We start from the raw sequence: 17,528 nt of genomic DNA on the forward strand, positions 1-17,528 counted from the left end.
ACAGACGTGCCGTCTAAAAATTATGAGAGCTTGATGAGATCTCTTTAAAAACCTAAAAGGAGGATAATTTTTGAGATTTTGTGCAACTGTGAATTTAAAGTCTGACAACAGGTAGTGGGTGAAAGGCTGGCTAGCAGTCTCAATTTGGGTTAGCCCAACGGTGCTCATGTAAGCCAAGGATCAGTCAAGCTCTTCCACACCAGCATGGGAACACTATTTCTTCATGAGGCTAGTTTTGTGTGTGACAGCACTATTAGATTGAAACAGGAACACTCTCTCTCAAGTTGCATACTTATTTTCAAAAACGGAACTTTAATAACCCCTGAATTTTCAACAAAGACACATTTCACGCAACCTGTCACATTTTCCAAGTTTAATAGTTAAAGAATGAAAAAAAAAATACCAAAAGGATTTGTTCTCACATACAGACTATGATTTGGCACAAAATCCCCCACAATCCACTCCGATAAACAAAGTCACAGAGGCACTTACATTGTGAGCAGGCCAACTGTGAGCCAGTGAGCCAGTGAAGACACTGAGGAAACATCCAAACAGACTGGGGACTTCAGCAACCATCTCAGCCTCACAGATACCTCAACTAAAGCTAAGGAAAACTAAAACGAGAAAGGAATACATTTCTCCCAATCTAGGGGAGTGTCTCATGAGCAGGTGGGTCAGTCCAGAGATTCAGCTGAGATGGACAGTATTGAATTTCCTCTGTGGGACTCAACATGGACAGTCCACAATCATGTTTTACTGTTTTCTTTTATTTAGACAAACCCAAATAAAAGGCATATAAAACACTGCGCATATGCTTACATAATTATTCTCAATGGACATACATTTAAAAAAATGTAGGAATGTTTTACCTTTCTGCTAATCAGAAAGCCTAACCTTCGTATATACAAAAATTACCATTGTTAATGTTCTAATACAAAAAGATTTATAAAAGGCTATGTTTTTTCTTGCATTTGTCTGTCATAACTAACATGTCCTCTGAACTAAATGGTTTGTACAAAGATATACATTCATTTGCCTTCACATCTGCCAAATTCAACATACAAGCTTCATAGAAAATAAAAATCTTCGAAATCATTATTTGGCAAAACAAATGGTTTTCACATTAGGTTGGGGTCAAATTAAAAAGTGAAACCACATGGTCAAATGCCACCGATACATTTACATGAGCTTGCTCAAAGTAAGATAGAGCAAATTTGTGTGTCTAGGTTGCTCCTGAAGCAGACAATGACAACTTCACAATCATTAGCTTTAAAAAAAAAAAAAAAAAAAAAAAGGAAATAAATAAAGCTAATAACGTAATTTGGTTGCCAGACATGTGGGGCCCTTGGCTGTCTGAATTGGTGAAAGCTTCCTGAAAAAAAATTATTCCATCACACAGCAAATCTAGTGGAGGAAGCATCAATGTGTAGAAAAGTCTTGCAAAGTCACCACATGCTTCCTGTCATCTTTTTTTTTTTTAGTGTTTTGTTTCATAAGAAGTCTCTAGCCTTCTAATAGTGGGGATTGAACTTAAACCTTTACTGGAGAAGCACAGTCATCCACATGCAACATTGGAAAAAGTTGAAAAGAAAGATGGAAAATGATTTCTAACAAATAATGCCATTCCACGAGAGCAATTATTTTTGGTGGACACTGGTGGCATGAATACAATGAAATTAATGGTCAAAACAAAAATTGTGATGAAAAAACATGAGTGGTGTACTGTATAACAAACCACAATCATTTTCTCCTTCCAGCTTGTTGAAATGCCCTGTAAGTACCATTCTTTTGTAGTGTACATATCCCACAGTTGAGTACATGTGCTCCAGAGTTCCTGCACTGAAAAAGTCTGAACCACAAACAGATTCTCTTATGCTTCTTAAGATACACACAGTGAGAAACTGTAGGACAATATGTAAGCCTGGTGCAGGAACTGTTGAGGCTGAGATCACAAAACAACTTGTCACTCACTCATTGGCTTGGTTGTGACAGGTGCACATTGTCGGCCTGTTCTGGTAGAATTCTTAACCTAATGTGCTCTGTTAATCTGTTCTGCTTTTGTGCACACTAAAAAAAAAAACTCCACTTCAGTCACATCGTAATCCTCGTAGTAAAGCTAAGTAAAGCTTTTTTAAGATATTCTTTTGCAGCAATTTTTTGCCGTCCTCGGTAAGTGGACGATGGAGTTAAATCAATTATCGTGGAATTCCTGAACTCAGTATTTTATGTAGCAAAATCTCTGCAAATAGTCTTAAAGAGAGAAGTGTGGGATGAACCAAACAGTGGCTACACATGGCTGTGAGTTGTCAACGCTTGTGTTGCTTTGCAACATCAGCAATGCTGCTCCCATCTTATGACCTGCTCATTCAACTACACCTGGGCTTTGAGTGGGTCTCTTTTGTGGTCACAGCCTCAATCTTCCAATAAAGGTAGACTACTAGGATATAAAAAAAATAAATAAAAATCCAACAAGTAATTAAAAATAAACAACACACCATGCTATGCAAGTGAGACCTACAGAGAAAATTTAGCTCAAAAGAAATAAGGCGGGAGTTTATTTGTCTCTTCTCTTTATACCAACCAATAATTTCCTTGAAGAAACTATTAAGTCATAACAAGGTTTTCCTGCTGACAGGTATGATCTGTGAAACTGCAGTTTGATTTGCACCACTGTACCACAGAACTCATGAAAAGTGTCTCCTTGCTGATGCACTTGGTGGTATGTTCCTCCAGTGAGAATAACCTGAAAAGTGCTTATTTGAAAAGAGTTGAGCTGATTCATTTGGAGCACCATGTGTAGAAGATGACATACAAATTGTAAGATTTCACTGCATTACTAGTTTGAAAATCTGAGTTAAATAAACTACCCATAGCATTTATTTCAGTTAAAATTTATGTCAGCAAAGTCAGTATACTGGCTCCTGAAAGGATTAAGCTATATCTAGCTGCAGCAACACATATTTGTTAGGAGGATTAATTGCTGTTTTTGGGCTTTGTTAACAATAAAGAGAGACACCAGTCTTATGCTTTAGTCTCTGCTTATGTCTCTCCTTTTCAGGATAGACGGCCACATCAGTGGTGATATAATTCTTGCATTGCTACTCTGTGGGAAGCAGAGAAGGTTCCTCTCTCACAGATAAAGGCAATAAAATAGTGTTTAATATTTACAAAAAATGGTCAGTGTGTCAAATGTTGAATATCGCTTTAAAAGACTATTCTCAGTAACCTTCCTGAGTTAGACTGACAGTGATGGAATCCTAGATGTGCTAAAGTAAAGCATCTACTGACTGAACACACCAAAATGTTACTTTTGGGACTAATTAACTACTCAATAGCTTTCTTGACCTCTACAGTTAGAAAATTCTCAGTAATCCAAATGTTGACCTTTAATAACACTGCCATTCTAAGGGCAACAGCCAGGGGACATGTTTTCAGTATGGCGTATTTCCTCTTTGCTGTACCTTTAACTGTCAAGTCCTGATGTAAGTAAAGACAGAAATTCCCAAACTGATGTTATAGAAAAACTTATGGAGAGTGTCCAGCAGTGAGGAGTGACTGGTTTCCAGAAACTTTAAAATACAGAAATGGGGGGAGTTGATAGCTTATTGATCTAAACAACCGCTGAACCATCAGTAAAATCCACAGTATTTCTCATCCTCCCCCCAAATGGAGGCTATGCTTTTTTTTGTTTCATTTACTTTAAAAAACATTAACTATTAAATATTGATACGAAGAAAAGAACTCACTTTACCTAAGCCGAAGCATTTAAGAACTGTCAATACTAACCAGTTTAAGGAGCTGTTAGACAATGCAGAAAAAACAGCAATGTATCACACATCACCTACGTTTCAAGTCAGATTCCCAGTTGAAGAAATAATTTTCAACTGGTCACTTTTACCAGACTAACAGCGTTTTTTCTGGGGATAAATATAAATCAAAGGGCTTGAAAAAAGGCCTTGAAATGGTATGCCTTCCTGTAATGAGTTGGCTCACTGTCAGTTATTTGTCATAATAAAATAAATTCCTCAAGTTTGTAAAAGAGGTAAGCAAGGAATAAACGCACACAAAAAAACTGGTAAACATGCAGCAGCTGGAAATGTAATAACTGCCCAATAATTTTAAACAACGTTAAATGAAGTAGAAGAAATTTCTTTTCTGTTTGAAAGTATAATGTAATCTGTTCACGGGATGAACCACCAGTAATGCAAGCAATTAACTGGGTAATTTAACATTAATATACACACTATCAGATATTAAAATTATGCAAAAGGTAGCATTTGTATTTCAATAATATGAGAAACATTTGAGCATAACTTGGCAAACACCAGGGCATGTTGTCATCTACTGCGAATGCAGTCCCTTGACGGTCTAAATGCTGTTTGAATGTATGCCCCTTGTCTTTCAAAATAAGTCATTCACGGTGCAACACAATACTTAGAAAATCTTTGGCTTAAACTGATCATTATTGTAATTTCCACCTACACCACATTATAGGGTCATGTCACGTTAGCAGGTAGAAGACAGATGTTCTGCAGCCTTTGACATCACTAATTTAAGCCGTCAAGTGAAAACAACAAACTGCAGTTTATCTAAGCTTAAAAGTTCATTCTGACCTTAGAAACATGCAGGTTCCTGTTGCCAGTGGCCAACTTTCACCTGCTGATAATGACATGTGGTTAATAGCGATGAAAAAAGTAACTTAAAGTCAAGATTAAACAGCTTATGTGGACACTGGATCTGTGCTCTGAAACGCAATGAGTAATAGACTTATTTTTTTCCAATTTCAATTAGGAACCAATAGGAAATTAGTAGGTAATACTGAAACTGCAGATATATATTTTTTGCTCAATATGATGATGTACCATGTTTTTTTTCCAATTCAATTTTAATTATATATGGTAAATTCAAGTAACCTCAGGGTATTTCACATAGCAAGGTCAAGGCCTTACAATAATATATTGTTGAAAGAAATCCAACAAATCAAATGATTCTCTTTGAGCAGCACTTGGTGACAGTGGGAAGATAAACACTCTTTCCCTGGAAGAAACCTCTAGCAGAACCAGGCTCAAGGGAGGGCAGCCATCTAGTGGTTAGAGGCAAAGGCAGATTTTTCAGGTAGTTAATTCACTGGGTTAGCCAAAACTGAAATTCCAAATCAGTAAAACAGTTCTCTATTAAATTTATTTTTATTCCCTATATTACAATACATGAAGTAAAAAAAAAAAATCTAAGATAGAAGAGTATATTGATACTGCCCATTCATACAGTGGGCCACTCTTCTCACAAACCCTCCTGTGGAAGCTAGCAAACTTTATCTTATATGCTATGTAAACACTAGCACTCATCAATGAGTAACGGTAAGAAAACCAAATAATTTCTTATTATGATTTGGGGTATTTAAAACATCGATCTACTATAAATGCAAATAAAAATTTTAATTGTCCAATTATGCTGTAATCATGACTCCTGTAAGTAACGTCATTGATTATTATCTACATGGCTGTATGAAAGTAGTTCACTTTTTCAAGTATGACACAGTATCAACCCACTTACAAGGGCATTTTCTAAGATTTGATGGCCCCAGCTGTTATTAGGCAGTTAAAACATTACTGGCTGTTACATCAGCTCAAAATGCTCTACCAAGGAGGGGAAGATGGCAGAACCTGTGATAGAAAAGGCATGCTCTCCATGGGCCTCATGGCAATGTTGAGTGGCCCGGTGATATTCATAGGCATGGGAGTCGTGATAGCTACTGGGTGGGCGATATTCATGTGTGCCGTTGTAGGGATGTTGACAGAGGCCAGGTTGACAGGGCCGGTGATGGTGACAGGGTGCTGCAGGTTAACTGGTGATGTAATGTTGACTGTGCTGGTGGCAATGTTCATCTGAGCAGCGATGGTGACAGGATTGCTGGCATTGCCACCACGGTTCACAGTGGAGGTGATGGCTGCGGAGTTAGTTACTGGTGTTGCAGTGGCCGAGTTGTGCACGTTGTTGGTATCTGTGTTAAAAAGGACAGAGGAGCACATTTAGGGCAGGCCAATCATGTACAGACATACTACCCCTCCAAAACAAGGAAAGCCAGCAGCCCTTCCCAGCTTCTTGGCTGTTTAGCTGGGTGACTGAAAATGTCAGTATGTCATTAATACATGATGTGGTAATATTGTTGAAGAAACCTACCTTTGTGAGAGTTGTCAATTAGGACTTGGAAGGAGTTATTTAAAATCTCTCCTACCGTCAACTCACCTGAGGGGTAAATTCAAAAAGCAGGATCAATAGACTAACCAGCTAACTGTCTAATTGTGCTAATTCAAAATGTTTACTTTAAACAGTGACACATTATCAACGACATCTCAAGTTCGGTGTAAGCCTAAGGTTGGAAGCACACTACACTGTAGGACTCACAACATGACCATCTCAGATGAGCTTGGGCTCATTGTGACTACTTCTCTCTTGCTGATACAGTGGGATGGACAGTTTGTTGCTGGGTCATTTGTGATATGGTCTCTACTGAAAAATTGCAACTTTGATTCAAATGTTTGTAGTTATAGCTGGTATTTATGAACAGTGACTCAATTTAGCAATCTGGTCAAAGTCAACACATAAAATGCGGTTTGGGAATACAAGATGACCTGTGATCAACAGTCTGGTAGTGTGCATCAAGCCTGAGTGTTATGGTCCAGTTTGTGGTTAATTTAAATGATCTACTGATCCTGCTTCATGAAATTTAACCTTACATTAGCAAAATTCTATATTTGAAAACAGAAAAACCTTAATTGCACCAGTCCTCAGAGGGAAAAAAAGCCTCTGTACTTAACTAACATGTTATAACATGAAGAAAAACTGGCCACTTGTGTTTTGCAGACGCTTGATAATTGAGTGTTCAGGGGTCTTTGCTACTAGCTACTGGATTACCTTTTCGTGGCCCTGAGTGGTTCCACTGCCAGTCACTTATGCCTATTCAGAAATACAGACACATATGGGGTTACATAAGCACAGGGCAGCAGCACTATCATCTCGGGGTCACTTAAGTTGTGTGTATGAGGGGACGAGGTATAAACATTTACAGGGCTTCTCTGCTTTTAATGGAGTCAAGCAAAACTACTATTACAGTAGCTACTCAAAAGTGGGGAGACTGGTTTAGTTACATCCAATGGAGGGTATACCAAACACAAACACAGAATGTCACTCAAGCTAACTGCTTTACCCTTGTGGTTTTCTGTTGCGTTGCATCGTCTAAGAGCTCATTATGACTTTACAATGATTCTCCAGAGCCACAGAGGATATTATACAACTATCCTCATAAGCACCACTGAGTAACTATGCTCTAGTGTATTATGATGGGAAATTAAAGATGGCTTTACATTTGTTTTATTTGACTCTCAGACTTCTTTGTAATTTGGGACTGCTAGTGTTTTCTGTCAGGGAAGAGCAGTGTGCACAATGAGGGAGACTGTGAAGGGTGTTCAAAAAGCACATTGCGCACAAAGAGTACTTTTAATATTTAAATTTGATCAAATCAACAGCACTGCCAAAAGCAATGATGATACAAATACTCAATCCTGAGGTTCTGCACAGTTTATTATTTCATAAGAATGCCAAAAGAAAGTAGTTGTAAGAGTAACAATGGATAGTCAATCCCCCACCAGAAAATCGTCTTCATTTTCCAATGGAAAATATTACAAGTAACTAATGAAGAAATGTAAAGCACATGGGGCTCAATTTTAGCTGATGCTACTTCTTTGACTACATTGAAGACACAGTTTGCCAAAGTGGGGGGACTCCAGTGTTTGTGTCAACTATGGTTTTATTCATTTATTTTAGTTTTTTAACCAGCTGACGTGTTCATGCAGTCGTAAGCATTACTGTATTAATGCCAGACATGTAAAATAAAGATTAATGAGGGATTCCTACCAGCTCTGCTAATTCACAACATTTAGGTAGACTACATTGTAGGCCTTGAGTCTCTTGACGATGACAAGTTCCGTTCAATTTAATAGTTTAACTAAAATGATCTTGCTTACTGTCAAGCCATGATAATGCACAGCAGATTTACTGATTAAAATGTATGCATCAAGCAGCAGGCTGTTGTCCCTATGTGCAAATCAAACAAGCTGTTTTATCTCTTGCAGTCTTTGTGTTGCAAATCAACAGCTGTGCTAGAAACTGATGCACTGGAAACAGTTCACGCAGCCCCATGAAAAATCCTAAATCAGTGAAAACTTTCTTTCTGCTCCCAACTCCCTCAGCACTGTACGTTCCTGCCAGTGGTCTTCCCTCAGGGTAACATCTGGGGCTTTTTAATTTAAGTACAGATAGACATAAAAGCCTTTCACATATGCACTGTATTAGGTTAATCAGACAGCAACTGAACAGGTCAGCCGCATGTGTAAATGCGCACACTGGTTGCTTAACCACAGAAGTCACGCCGGCAATTTATTAGGTCGAACCAAGTAACATTTCCATATAGCTTTCAACATGGCACAAGTGTGAACTAAGCTGTTAAATTAATGGATAGACACGCACAGACAGCAGTACTCTGAGTTATGACTTATTTTAAGGATCTTTTCAACATTTTAGCATCAGGATTCATCGAAAAACATCACAGAGGTGTTTAATACACAGTTTGTGCGCCAAAATCACAACACTTATTTTCCATGCACATTGCACAACAATTTTACATCTGTTAGGCAACAAAATAAAATGTCCACAATAATAAAATTTCACTGTGATGAAAACGCACAGCAACAGCTAAAACAATACTCACCAATATTGAACTGAATCCAGGTATTTCTCTGCACAAAATGTTAAGAGGAGCTGAAGTGTGTCTGGAATTATTGGCTCTAAGTTTGTTTAATACCTGCTTAAGAGAGCGAATTAAACACTAAACGCACTCTCTTAAAAGCACACTAAACAACAGCACCAATAGCTAATTAAATTCTTATAATTATTAACTGTTGCCAAGCACGGATCAGTCCAGACCAGGATCTGACAGCAGGTCACAAGGCAGTTTAGAACAGTTTCTTCATAGTTTATTACAAACGTGCGGCATCAGACAGCAGTAAGATCTAAGAGTATCTCCAAAGAGAGACAGAGCTTTGTGATTTTATGCATAGGGCAACAGTAGTAACTTTATTAATTAGGTTTAACTGCAAAATATCAAAACATGGACAAAGGGACAGGTGAGCTGTCACACAGAGTCACAATTTATCAGCTGCAGTTTAATATTTTGTCACATCGCGGCCATTCGCAGGCTGAGTCTTAAACTTTGAGTTTCCGTTTTCATCTGAAATAAACTGCACTGTTAGTTATCTGGAACGGGATCAGCTGCTATTAGTTTAATTTTAGTCTGTTACTGCATTATTGTGTACCATACATCACTTGATGTATTGACTAGTCTCACGTGAAAAATAAATATCACGTGTGCCAAGGCATAGTTCGGTACTCTGGTGGGTATGTGTGAATGTAGCCGTGAGGAACATTTATGTGTGAATAAGGTTTTAATGACAGAATGTTGTCACTTTAACGGACTGAATAACCCACAAATGTTCCATGTTGCATGTCTGAAAGGGGCTATATTGTTGTGATTATTAGCATGACGACGAACAAATCGTTTGATTTAGATTTTCATGCTGGCACAAACTAGCATTTAATTTTTAGAATCTTAATTTATTTGCGAATAATTACCCACATCTTGCTTATTTTGCAATATTTAGATTGAGCAAAACAATTCCATTACCACAGAATTTATTTGTCGATGTAAAAAAAAAATCGAATTTCAACCTTCCACAAAACAATAAAACAAACAAACAAAAACTACGATAATTGTAGTTATCACATGAAATTATTTTGTCTTAATTTTGTGAAGTTTACTGTTCATTTTTTTATTAATTTATACTTACTCTCACATTTGTTCCACTTTCTGTAGTTTAGTTCCACCGTACATCACATCACAGCTGAATTAGTTAAGTATTGACAGGTAGCCCATCAGCATCTCTACTTATAATGTAATGACAAACCATGTTCAGAATCTGTAAAACACATTATGGCAAATTCACAGATATGTGACTAAAGTGTTTTTGTTACTGATTCAAGCATAGTTTCACATGTGTACGTATCTGTTTACCACACTTGTGTGTATTGTTTTTATAGTGCTTTGTAATTTTCCTTATTTTTCTATATTTTTTTCTATTGCTTAAAGCCAAGACTCGAGTACTAATTTCGTGCCATCGAATATGAATATGTATGCTGGTATGACAACAAGGAACCTTGAATCCTTGTTGTTACTGCTTAAGTGTTAATGAGAAGGAGCCAAGTATGGAGAAGCTTTAAGAGAAGAAATGGGAATGAAAGATGTGACCTACCTTTATTGTTACATGGGTTGTTGAAGCTGGCCTGGCCATGTGTCTTGAGATGACTTGTAATGTAGGCAGCGCTTAGCATTTTGCCACAGATGTTGCAGGTCACTTTGCCTTCATGTCTGATCATGTGGGAGCGCAGACGGTCTTTGGTAGCAAAAGCAGAGGTACAAGCCTGAGAAAAGCAACCAGTGAAATTTTTTTTCAAACATCTGGGGAAAATGACCATGTGATTGCGATTCCAGTTTGACTTAATCAAGAAAAGGACATTCGAAAGTTCCTTCTATGCAAAAAAATGTAACACAATTATCCTTTGACATAAACTAAGGCACACACAGGAAAAGATCTGCTTGGCCAAAATGCAGCTAGGTGGACAGTACATTTCAGGGTCATCCTGCTTTGCTGCTTCTTTTCTGTGATCAAAGTGAAGTTCATTATTGTCAAGTTCACGAGGATTGTGAGTGATCAGACAGCTATGTTCTATGGACTGACTTGGCCACGACAGACCAAGCTACATTACAGCAATTCTTCTTGTGAAGCATGGATCACTGAATAATTTCCACTGACTAGAGGTCTGTACTGTGAAACTAGCAAAAAGTGTGATGTAAAATAAACAACTAAAACACCTGTACACATGATGAAAAGGCTGTCTAAGCAGTAGTTTCAGGGTGGCAGCTCCAGTCTAACCAAATCTGGCCTTTGGAGTATGCAATGGTGTTGCTGCTGAAATATGACACAAATCTAAACTTAGAATATTCATAAAAGCACTATGCATAGAAGACCCAGTCATGACTCTTACCGTAACTTGGCACTTAAATGGCCTCTCGGAGGAATGGACATGCTTGACGTGACAGCTTAGGTGATCAGGTCTGCAGAGTGTGATGAAGACAAGACATAAAAGATTAGAGCTGGGTAATATGGTAGAATGTTATAATACAGATAGCAGTCATGACCTTGACCATTTGATTTGGTAGACAGGTAGCACACATTAATGCATGTGTCTCCACTGGAAACACAGATGTAGGAGCAGTGTGCGTCTTGCATATTAATTACTTTGTCTAAATTTTTGCGTCCTTTGCTGTGAGTACTGTTTGTTAAAAAGCCTCCTCTATTCAGGGAGATCTTTAGGCCATTGATTCTCAAATTTTCCAATTAATTCAAGTTAAAATTTCAATTGGTCTCATTCATACAAGTGCATGATGACGATTAGGCTGTTTTAGTGTCTCTCTGACTGGCTTGGGTAGCAGCGGTGAAAGTCGTACTTTTTCTCCTTGAATGGCTCTGTCAGTTTGTCCCTGTCTGATGTATGAAAAAGCTGTTCTGTTGTTCAAGTAAACGGTTGTGCATTTCATAAAGTGATCTGTAGCTGATAATTCAAAATAAAAAATGGGGAACGAGAATGGGAGGCGAGAGGAGGAGGTTGGTGGAGCTGGAGAGGTCTGACTCAGATACACCTATGCTAAAAGAGTGCAGGTGCAGGCAGGTAGATTTACCGACCAACTGACTCAGTGAAGTAGGAATAGCAGGACATTCAATTAAAATGGCTAAGATAGTGCTAGGCCTAAAAAATTGAATTTTAATCACATCATCTTGGTTTCCCACAATTACATCAAGATCGACTGCAGCACTGACATTTAAAAATAGATAAAGATAAAATTGTTTATTTTCACCTTTCGTAAATCTGACATTATAATGACTTGTGCCACTCTTTTCAAAGTAATTTTTGGCCAAACACCTTTCTGAGTATGCTGTAGTGCCCTAGCAGTATCTATCGCAGCCTGCATGTGAGGTGTTTAGGGAATACCAATGAATTATAGTTCATTGTCGTTCCCTAAACACTCTCTACAATCTCTACATAGATGTTCAGCAAATTATGTGTTTAGCCTGTGCTCAGCTTAAAGTAGTAACATAACCTGAGGTAGGTGACACCATGAAAATATTTTCTCATTAAAATATTTGGTATTGCATGTAGTTTTCAAGACCTGTCCAGGTTGTTTCATGCCTTTGCCCCAAGTCAGTTGTGAGAGGCTCCAGCCCCCAGCCCCAGCCCACCCCCCCCCCCCCCCCCCCCCCCCCCCGCCGCGACCCTAATGAGGATTAAGCGGTATATAGATGATGATGATGATGATTGATGGATGGATGGATGGATGGATGGATGGATGGATGGATGGATGGATGGATGTCATTTTCAGTCTTTCAGTGCAAATCAATGCATAACCAAGGTATTCAAACTGAGACAACTGTGTCAACATGCAAGGTCCATTATTACCATGCTGTACTAAAGAAAGGGGTAGGGAGATACAACTAACTCATGTCTTGATGGTACCATACTATGTGCAGCAAACTAAATGATTTCAGTTGCATTGTTTTAGTTTTTGTTCAGATGATGCAAACACTTTCCATATACAGTGCTTAACAAATTTATGAGACTGCCCCCAGTGTAAAGTGTTTGCCACTGCTGCCCTAAATTAAGAGTATTGCTGGTTACCAAAATATTTTTTATGTTTCTGTAATGGCTAATCTGAACATATGTGCAAGCTCTTTAATCAAAATAATATTTTTAATGCTAAAATACAATTATTGTTGTTATCCGTGAATTTTCAAATTTACTGTTTAACAAAAAAGCAGAAAAATATAGTAAAGCACATTGTTATTTTTTTTATTGAGATGCCAAATTACAGTTAATTGTTTGCATTTCTGGGCAAAAAATGTTGTTTTAGTGGTTGTATGTTATTCTTGATCAATTTCTGACTTCTCAGAGAATTCCAGTGTGCTGGAGCAAATTTGGGTATAAAAACATGAATTCTGTTTGAAATTCCTCACTCCTGTTGAAAATGGGTAGCGTAGGGAACTCATTGAGAAAGACAGAGTCTGTATTAAAACATTTGGATAATGTTCATTTTGTCGTTGACTATCATAGGATAACATTATTTCTTTTACACCGACAAATCAAAGATAAGATGGTTTTACCTTAGCTGACATGCAAGACCGGTCACCTGATAAAAAAAGGACACGTCAGCACACATTGGATGATGCTCTGAAGAAGACTGCAGTTGCAGTTGAAACATGTCAGCTAAGGTAAAACCATCTTATCTTTGATTTGTCTGTGTAAAAGAAATAACGTTATCCTGAATTAAAACACTTCATGATGTTGGACGGTCTTTTGAGACAAATAGGGCAAGACAAAAAGTGTTCTCACAATGTGGTCAGTATACCTTGGACTTGATTCCAGAGACTGGTACTTACAAAATACACCATGGAAGAGGACGAAAACAAAAGCTAACTGAAGCAGATGTCAGACACCTCAAGATTTAAAGTACTAGAAGGAAGAAAATTGCTTATCTTCAGGCAGAGATTAATGCTTCTAGATCAGAATCTGAGAAAGTCTCCAGAATTACCATGAGCAGATGGGAAGAATAGCTGCTAAGAAGCCATTATTGAGGCCTTCAAACACCCAAACAAGTCTAACGAACAAGTTTAAGTTTGAATTCTTTGGTCAGCATCTTCGTGTTTATTGTCTGGATCCACGGATTTGTTAAGGATTTCCATTGCAACAGAGCAGCTGGCACGGCGTCACTGTAACTATGACATGTGAACGCTGTGTCATCTGCCCGCTGACGATCACATGATTGTGATCCTACTACAAATCCACTGCTGCCGACTTGATCGGAAATGATACAAGGAACAATTGATTAAATTGTGGGGTGTTTTCAAGTCCCATCAATTCCCGTTGCCTGCTATATATTTAGGTCAGACAATTCAGTATACGTACATAACGGACACATGCATAACACATGCCTGTGTTCAGCGCGAGGTCAGGGAACGAACAGTCTTGGTGGGGTACTGTGCTCTCCGAGTGCTTCTCTCGTTGACATATATTTCAAGGCTTTATAAACCCTCCCCACACACTGCACATCACCGCAGAGCAACACTATGTGCAGCGATCAGAAGTCTGTGTGAAATGGACAAGGCCAGATGCTTAACGCATGCTATACACGGGGGACAGAGGAGCCTGATGCTGTGGTCGCTGAGCCAATCAGTGCCCAGCGCTGTACGCTACGCATTTTATTTCAATTAAAGATTCTTTTAATATGCTTTAATTCTTATTTTTTTATATATTTTTAATATTTCCATTTTTTAGGCTTGAAAATGCTTATTTTACCACAAAAATAATTAAAATAATGTAGCGAGCCAGTAGCTATGACTGAACTGCTGTGCTGCAATGCACGATGGGAGTTTGGGGTGTTGGGGGTTTAAATGTCATTATTGTGGCTGATGTTAGTGTTCCAGTGTTATTAGTGTTTGTGTTTTATTGTGTTTCTGTGGTTTAGTCAGCCTAGTTAGTTTGGTTAAATGTTGTCAGGACCGTGAATGTGAAGTATAGTGCGTTTGATGACTTCCTGCCATATTTTTAATATTGCTGATATGTCTGTTTCGAATTAAAAGCATCTGGCAGTTGCATAGTGCATAAAGTGCAACTGATTAAATTGTGGGGGTGTTTCCAAGTCCCATCAATTCCCGCTGCCCGCTACATATTTAGGTCAGGACGCTGGATTCATTCTCCAGCGTCGTTCTTCAACCCAGCTCATCACATTAACTATAAAATTCCGTGAAACAGTGAAAAATTCGCAAAACCAAATGAAATTTAAAAATCCATGAAACAGTGAGATGGCGAAAAGGGAACTGCGATATGGCGAGGGACCACTGTATTTCAATTTACTAATCTTTACTGATAATTACCGCTCATTAAAATAAGAAATCCAGGGTCTCACAATAATAGAATATTTCATTTTGAGTTTGAGTACATTTGTTTATAAACAGCATAAATACAGCATATCCCTTTATCTAGTTCAGTACACACAACCCCAATCATTGGGAAGGCTGCTGACCAGTTGTCCAGAAGATTATCATTGACACTCTCTATAAGGACAATAGGCCACAAAAAAAAATCATCATTGAAAAGGCTGGCTGTTGGCAGAGTGCTGTATAGAAGCATAGTAATGACTCGAAGAAAGTAAGGGAAAAGATGCACAAAGCAACAATGATGAGAACAACCTCAGGAGGATTGTCAAGAAAAGTCGATTCAAGAGCTTGGAGAGCTTCACAAGGACTAAGACTGGTGTCGGTGTATCAAGAGCCACCAACTACAGACATCTTCAGGAAAGAAACATTTGTCACATTCCTAATATCAAGACACTCCTGAACCAGAGACCACGTCAGAAGCTTCTAACCTGGGTTAAGGCGAAAAACAACAGCACTATTGCTCACTGGCACAAAGTCCTCTTCTCAGACAAAATGATTAAATTTTGCATTTCATTTGGAAATCAAGGTCTTGACAAAGGCTTAGGGTTAGTGGAGTGGCACAGAATCTAAGGTGTTTAAAGTTTTCTCAGTTTGTGATTATTTGGGGTGTCATGTCATCTGCTGGTGTTGGTCCACAGTATTTTATCAAGTACAAAGTCAACACAGCATCTACCAGAGAATTTTAGAGAATTTAATGCTTCCATCTACTGACAATCTCTGTGTAGATGCAACTTTCCTTTTCAAGCAGGACTTAGTACCTGCCCACAGAACCAGAACAACTACCAAATGATTTGTTGACTATGATATTACTATGCTTGATTGGCCAGCTGACTCACCTGACCTGAACCCTATAGAACCCCATGTGAGATATTGTCAAGAGGAAGATGAGAAAGACTCGATCCAAAAATACAGACGAGCTGAAGGCTGCTATCAAGTGAACTACTTCAGTAACACCTCAGCAGTGCCACAAGCTGATCACCTCCATGCCATGCTGCATTCATGCAGTATTTCATGGTAAATGACCCCCAACCAAGTATTGAGTGTATAAATGAACATATTTTTCAGCATTTCTGTATTATAAATCTTTTCTTTGGTTGATCTTAGGAAATACTGTAATAATTAGATTTTTTTTAAAAAATGATTTCTGATTTTGATAAGCTATAAGCCATAATCATCAAATGAAACAAATCCATTTACAAGCAATGAATATAGACTATTTGAGTGTGTACCTTTTTAAATCATATGAAGAAAAAAAAATTTCACAGAATTTTTGAGAGGCAGTTGTAGATACACCGATCAGCCACAACATTCTGACCACTAACAGGTGAAGTGAACAATATCGCTCATCTACTTACAATACAACGTTCTTCTGGGTCACAACTTGAGTCCTGACATTCATGTGGATGTTTGACATGTACCACCCACCTAAACATTGCAGGTCAAGCAATCCTCCAAACACCCCCCCCCCCCAACCCCCCATGGCAACAGCAGTCCTTGATACCAGTTGCCACCCTCAGCAGGACAATGCACCCCCACACACAGCAACTATGCTCAGGTGTGGCCTGGGGAACACGAGCATCTGTAGGATGTGGCAGGATAGGCCTGATCTAAGTAGGTCCCACCCTGCAACCCACAGGACCCACAGAATTCACTGCCACCATCCAGGTGCCACAGGACATCCCCAGAGGTCCTGTGTTCATGCCCCATTGGGTCAGAGGAGTTTTAGCAGCAAAAAGAGGACCAACACAATATTAGGCAGGTGGTCAAAATGTTGTCTGATCAGTGTGAGAGCAAGTTGTTTAAAACTTAAGTCATAATGTTAAGATGAAGTAGCATGTGCCAATTGCAGGGGACTGCACCTGGTTTGAGTAGGGTGTGTCTGCAGACCTGGAGGCTGCACTTTCAAGACCGCATCGATAGGACAACACTTCTAGGATCCTGGTGTTTGTGTCGCCTGTTGTGTTGATGACAGCATTTACCGCCATGATGGACGATACTCCTTCAATAAACCTTTTAAAATTCTGACTATATTTTGAGTGACATCATCCTTTAAAACCCTAAGTTGCTCACTTTAGTGACCATTCAATGTGGTAGGTGGCACTGTCTTAGAAAAAAAAGTCTCTAAATGTGCATCCCTAGAAGTGCAGTTGCAGTCTTGAGAGTGCAGCCTCCAGCACTGCAGACACATACTATTGCCTGGCTTCCACACAGCATTGTTTTGTCTCCATGATTCAATGCATAATGTATAGACTCTGCCCCCTAATGGCAAATGCAAGGAAATGCACAGACGGTGGTCACGAAACCAGAAAAGTAACTGAAACCTGACCACAACTGATAAAAATAACAATCACAAAGCACAACAACAAA

General features: G+C 38.7%; 1 protein-coding gene across 4 annotated transcripts in view; it reads right to left on the bottom strand.

Annotated features, from left to right (window-relative positions):
* Positions 1-358: 358 nt before the first annotated feature.
* LOC111565870 (vascular endothelial zinc finger 1-like) overlaps positions 359-17,528 on the bottom strand; it is a 41,339-nt gene continuing 24,169 nt past the window's right edge. The window contains exons 3-7 of one of the 4 annotated variants that reach the window (XM_023266163.3): positions 11,158-11,227; positions 10,365-10,533; positions 6,916-6,957; positions 6,181-6,246; positions 359-6,001 (exon numbers count right to left, since the gene is read on the bottom strand). In XM_023266163.3, the coding sequence (XP_023121931.1) occupies positions 5,637-6,001; positions 6,181-6,246; positions 6,916-6,957; positions 10,365-10,533; positions 11,158-11,227 (712 nt within the window). In that variant the 3' untranslated portion in view covers positions 359-5,636. The remainder of the gene's footprint in view (positions 6,002-6,180; positions 6,247-6,915; positions 6,958-10,364; positions 10,534-11,157; positions 11,228-17,528) is intronic. The other 3 variants (XM_055012132.1, XM_023266165.3, XM_023266166.3) reach the window with 3 other exon arrangements.

Source organism: Amphiprion ocellaris, chromosome 7 (assembly GCF_022539595.1).
Source record: "Amphiprion ocellaris isolate individual 3 ecotype Okinawa chromosome 7, ASM2253959v1, whole genome shotgun sequence".
NCBI classification, from domain to species: domain Eukaryota; kingdom Metazoa; phylum Chordata; class Actinopteri; family Pomacentridae; genus Amphiprion; species Amphiprion ocellaris.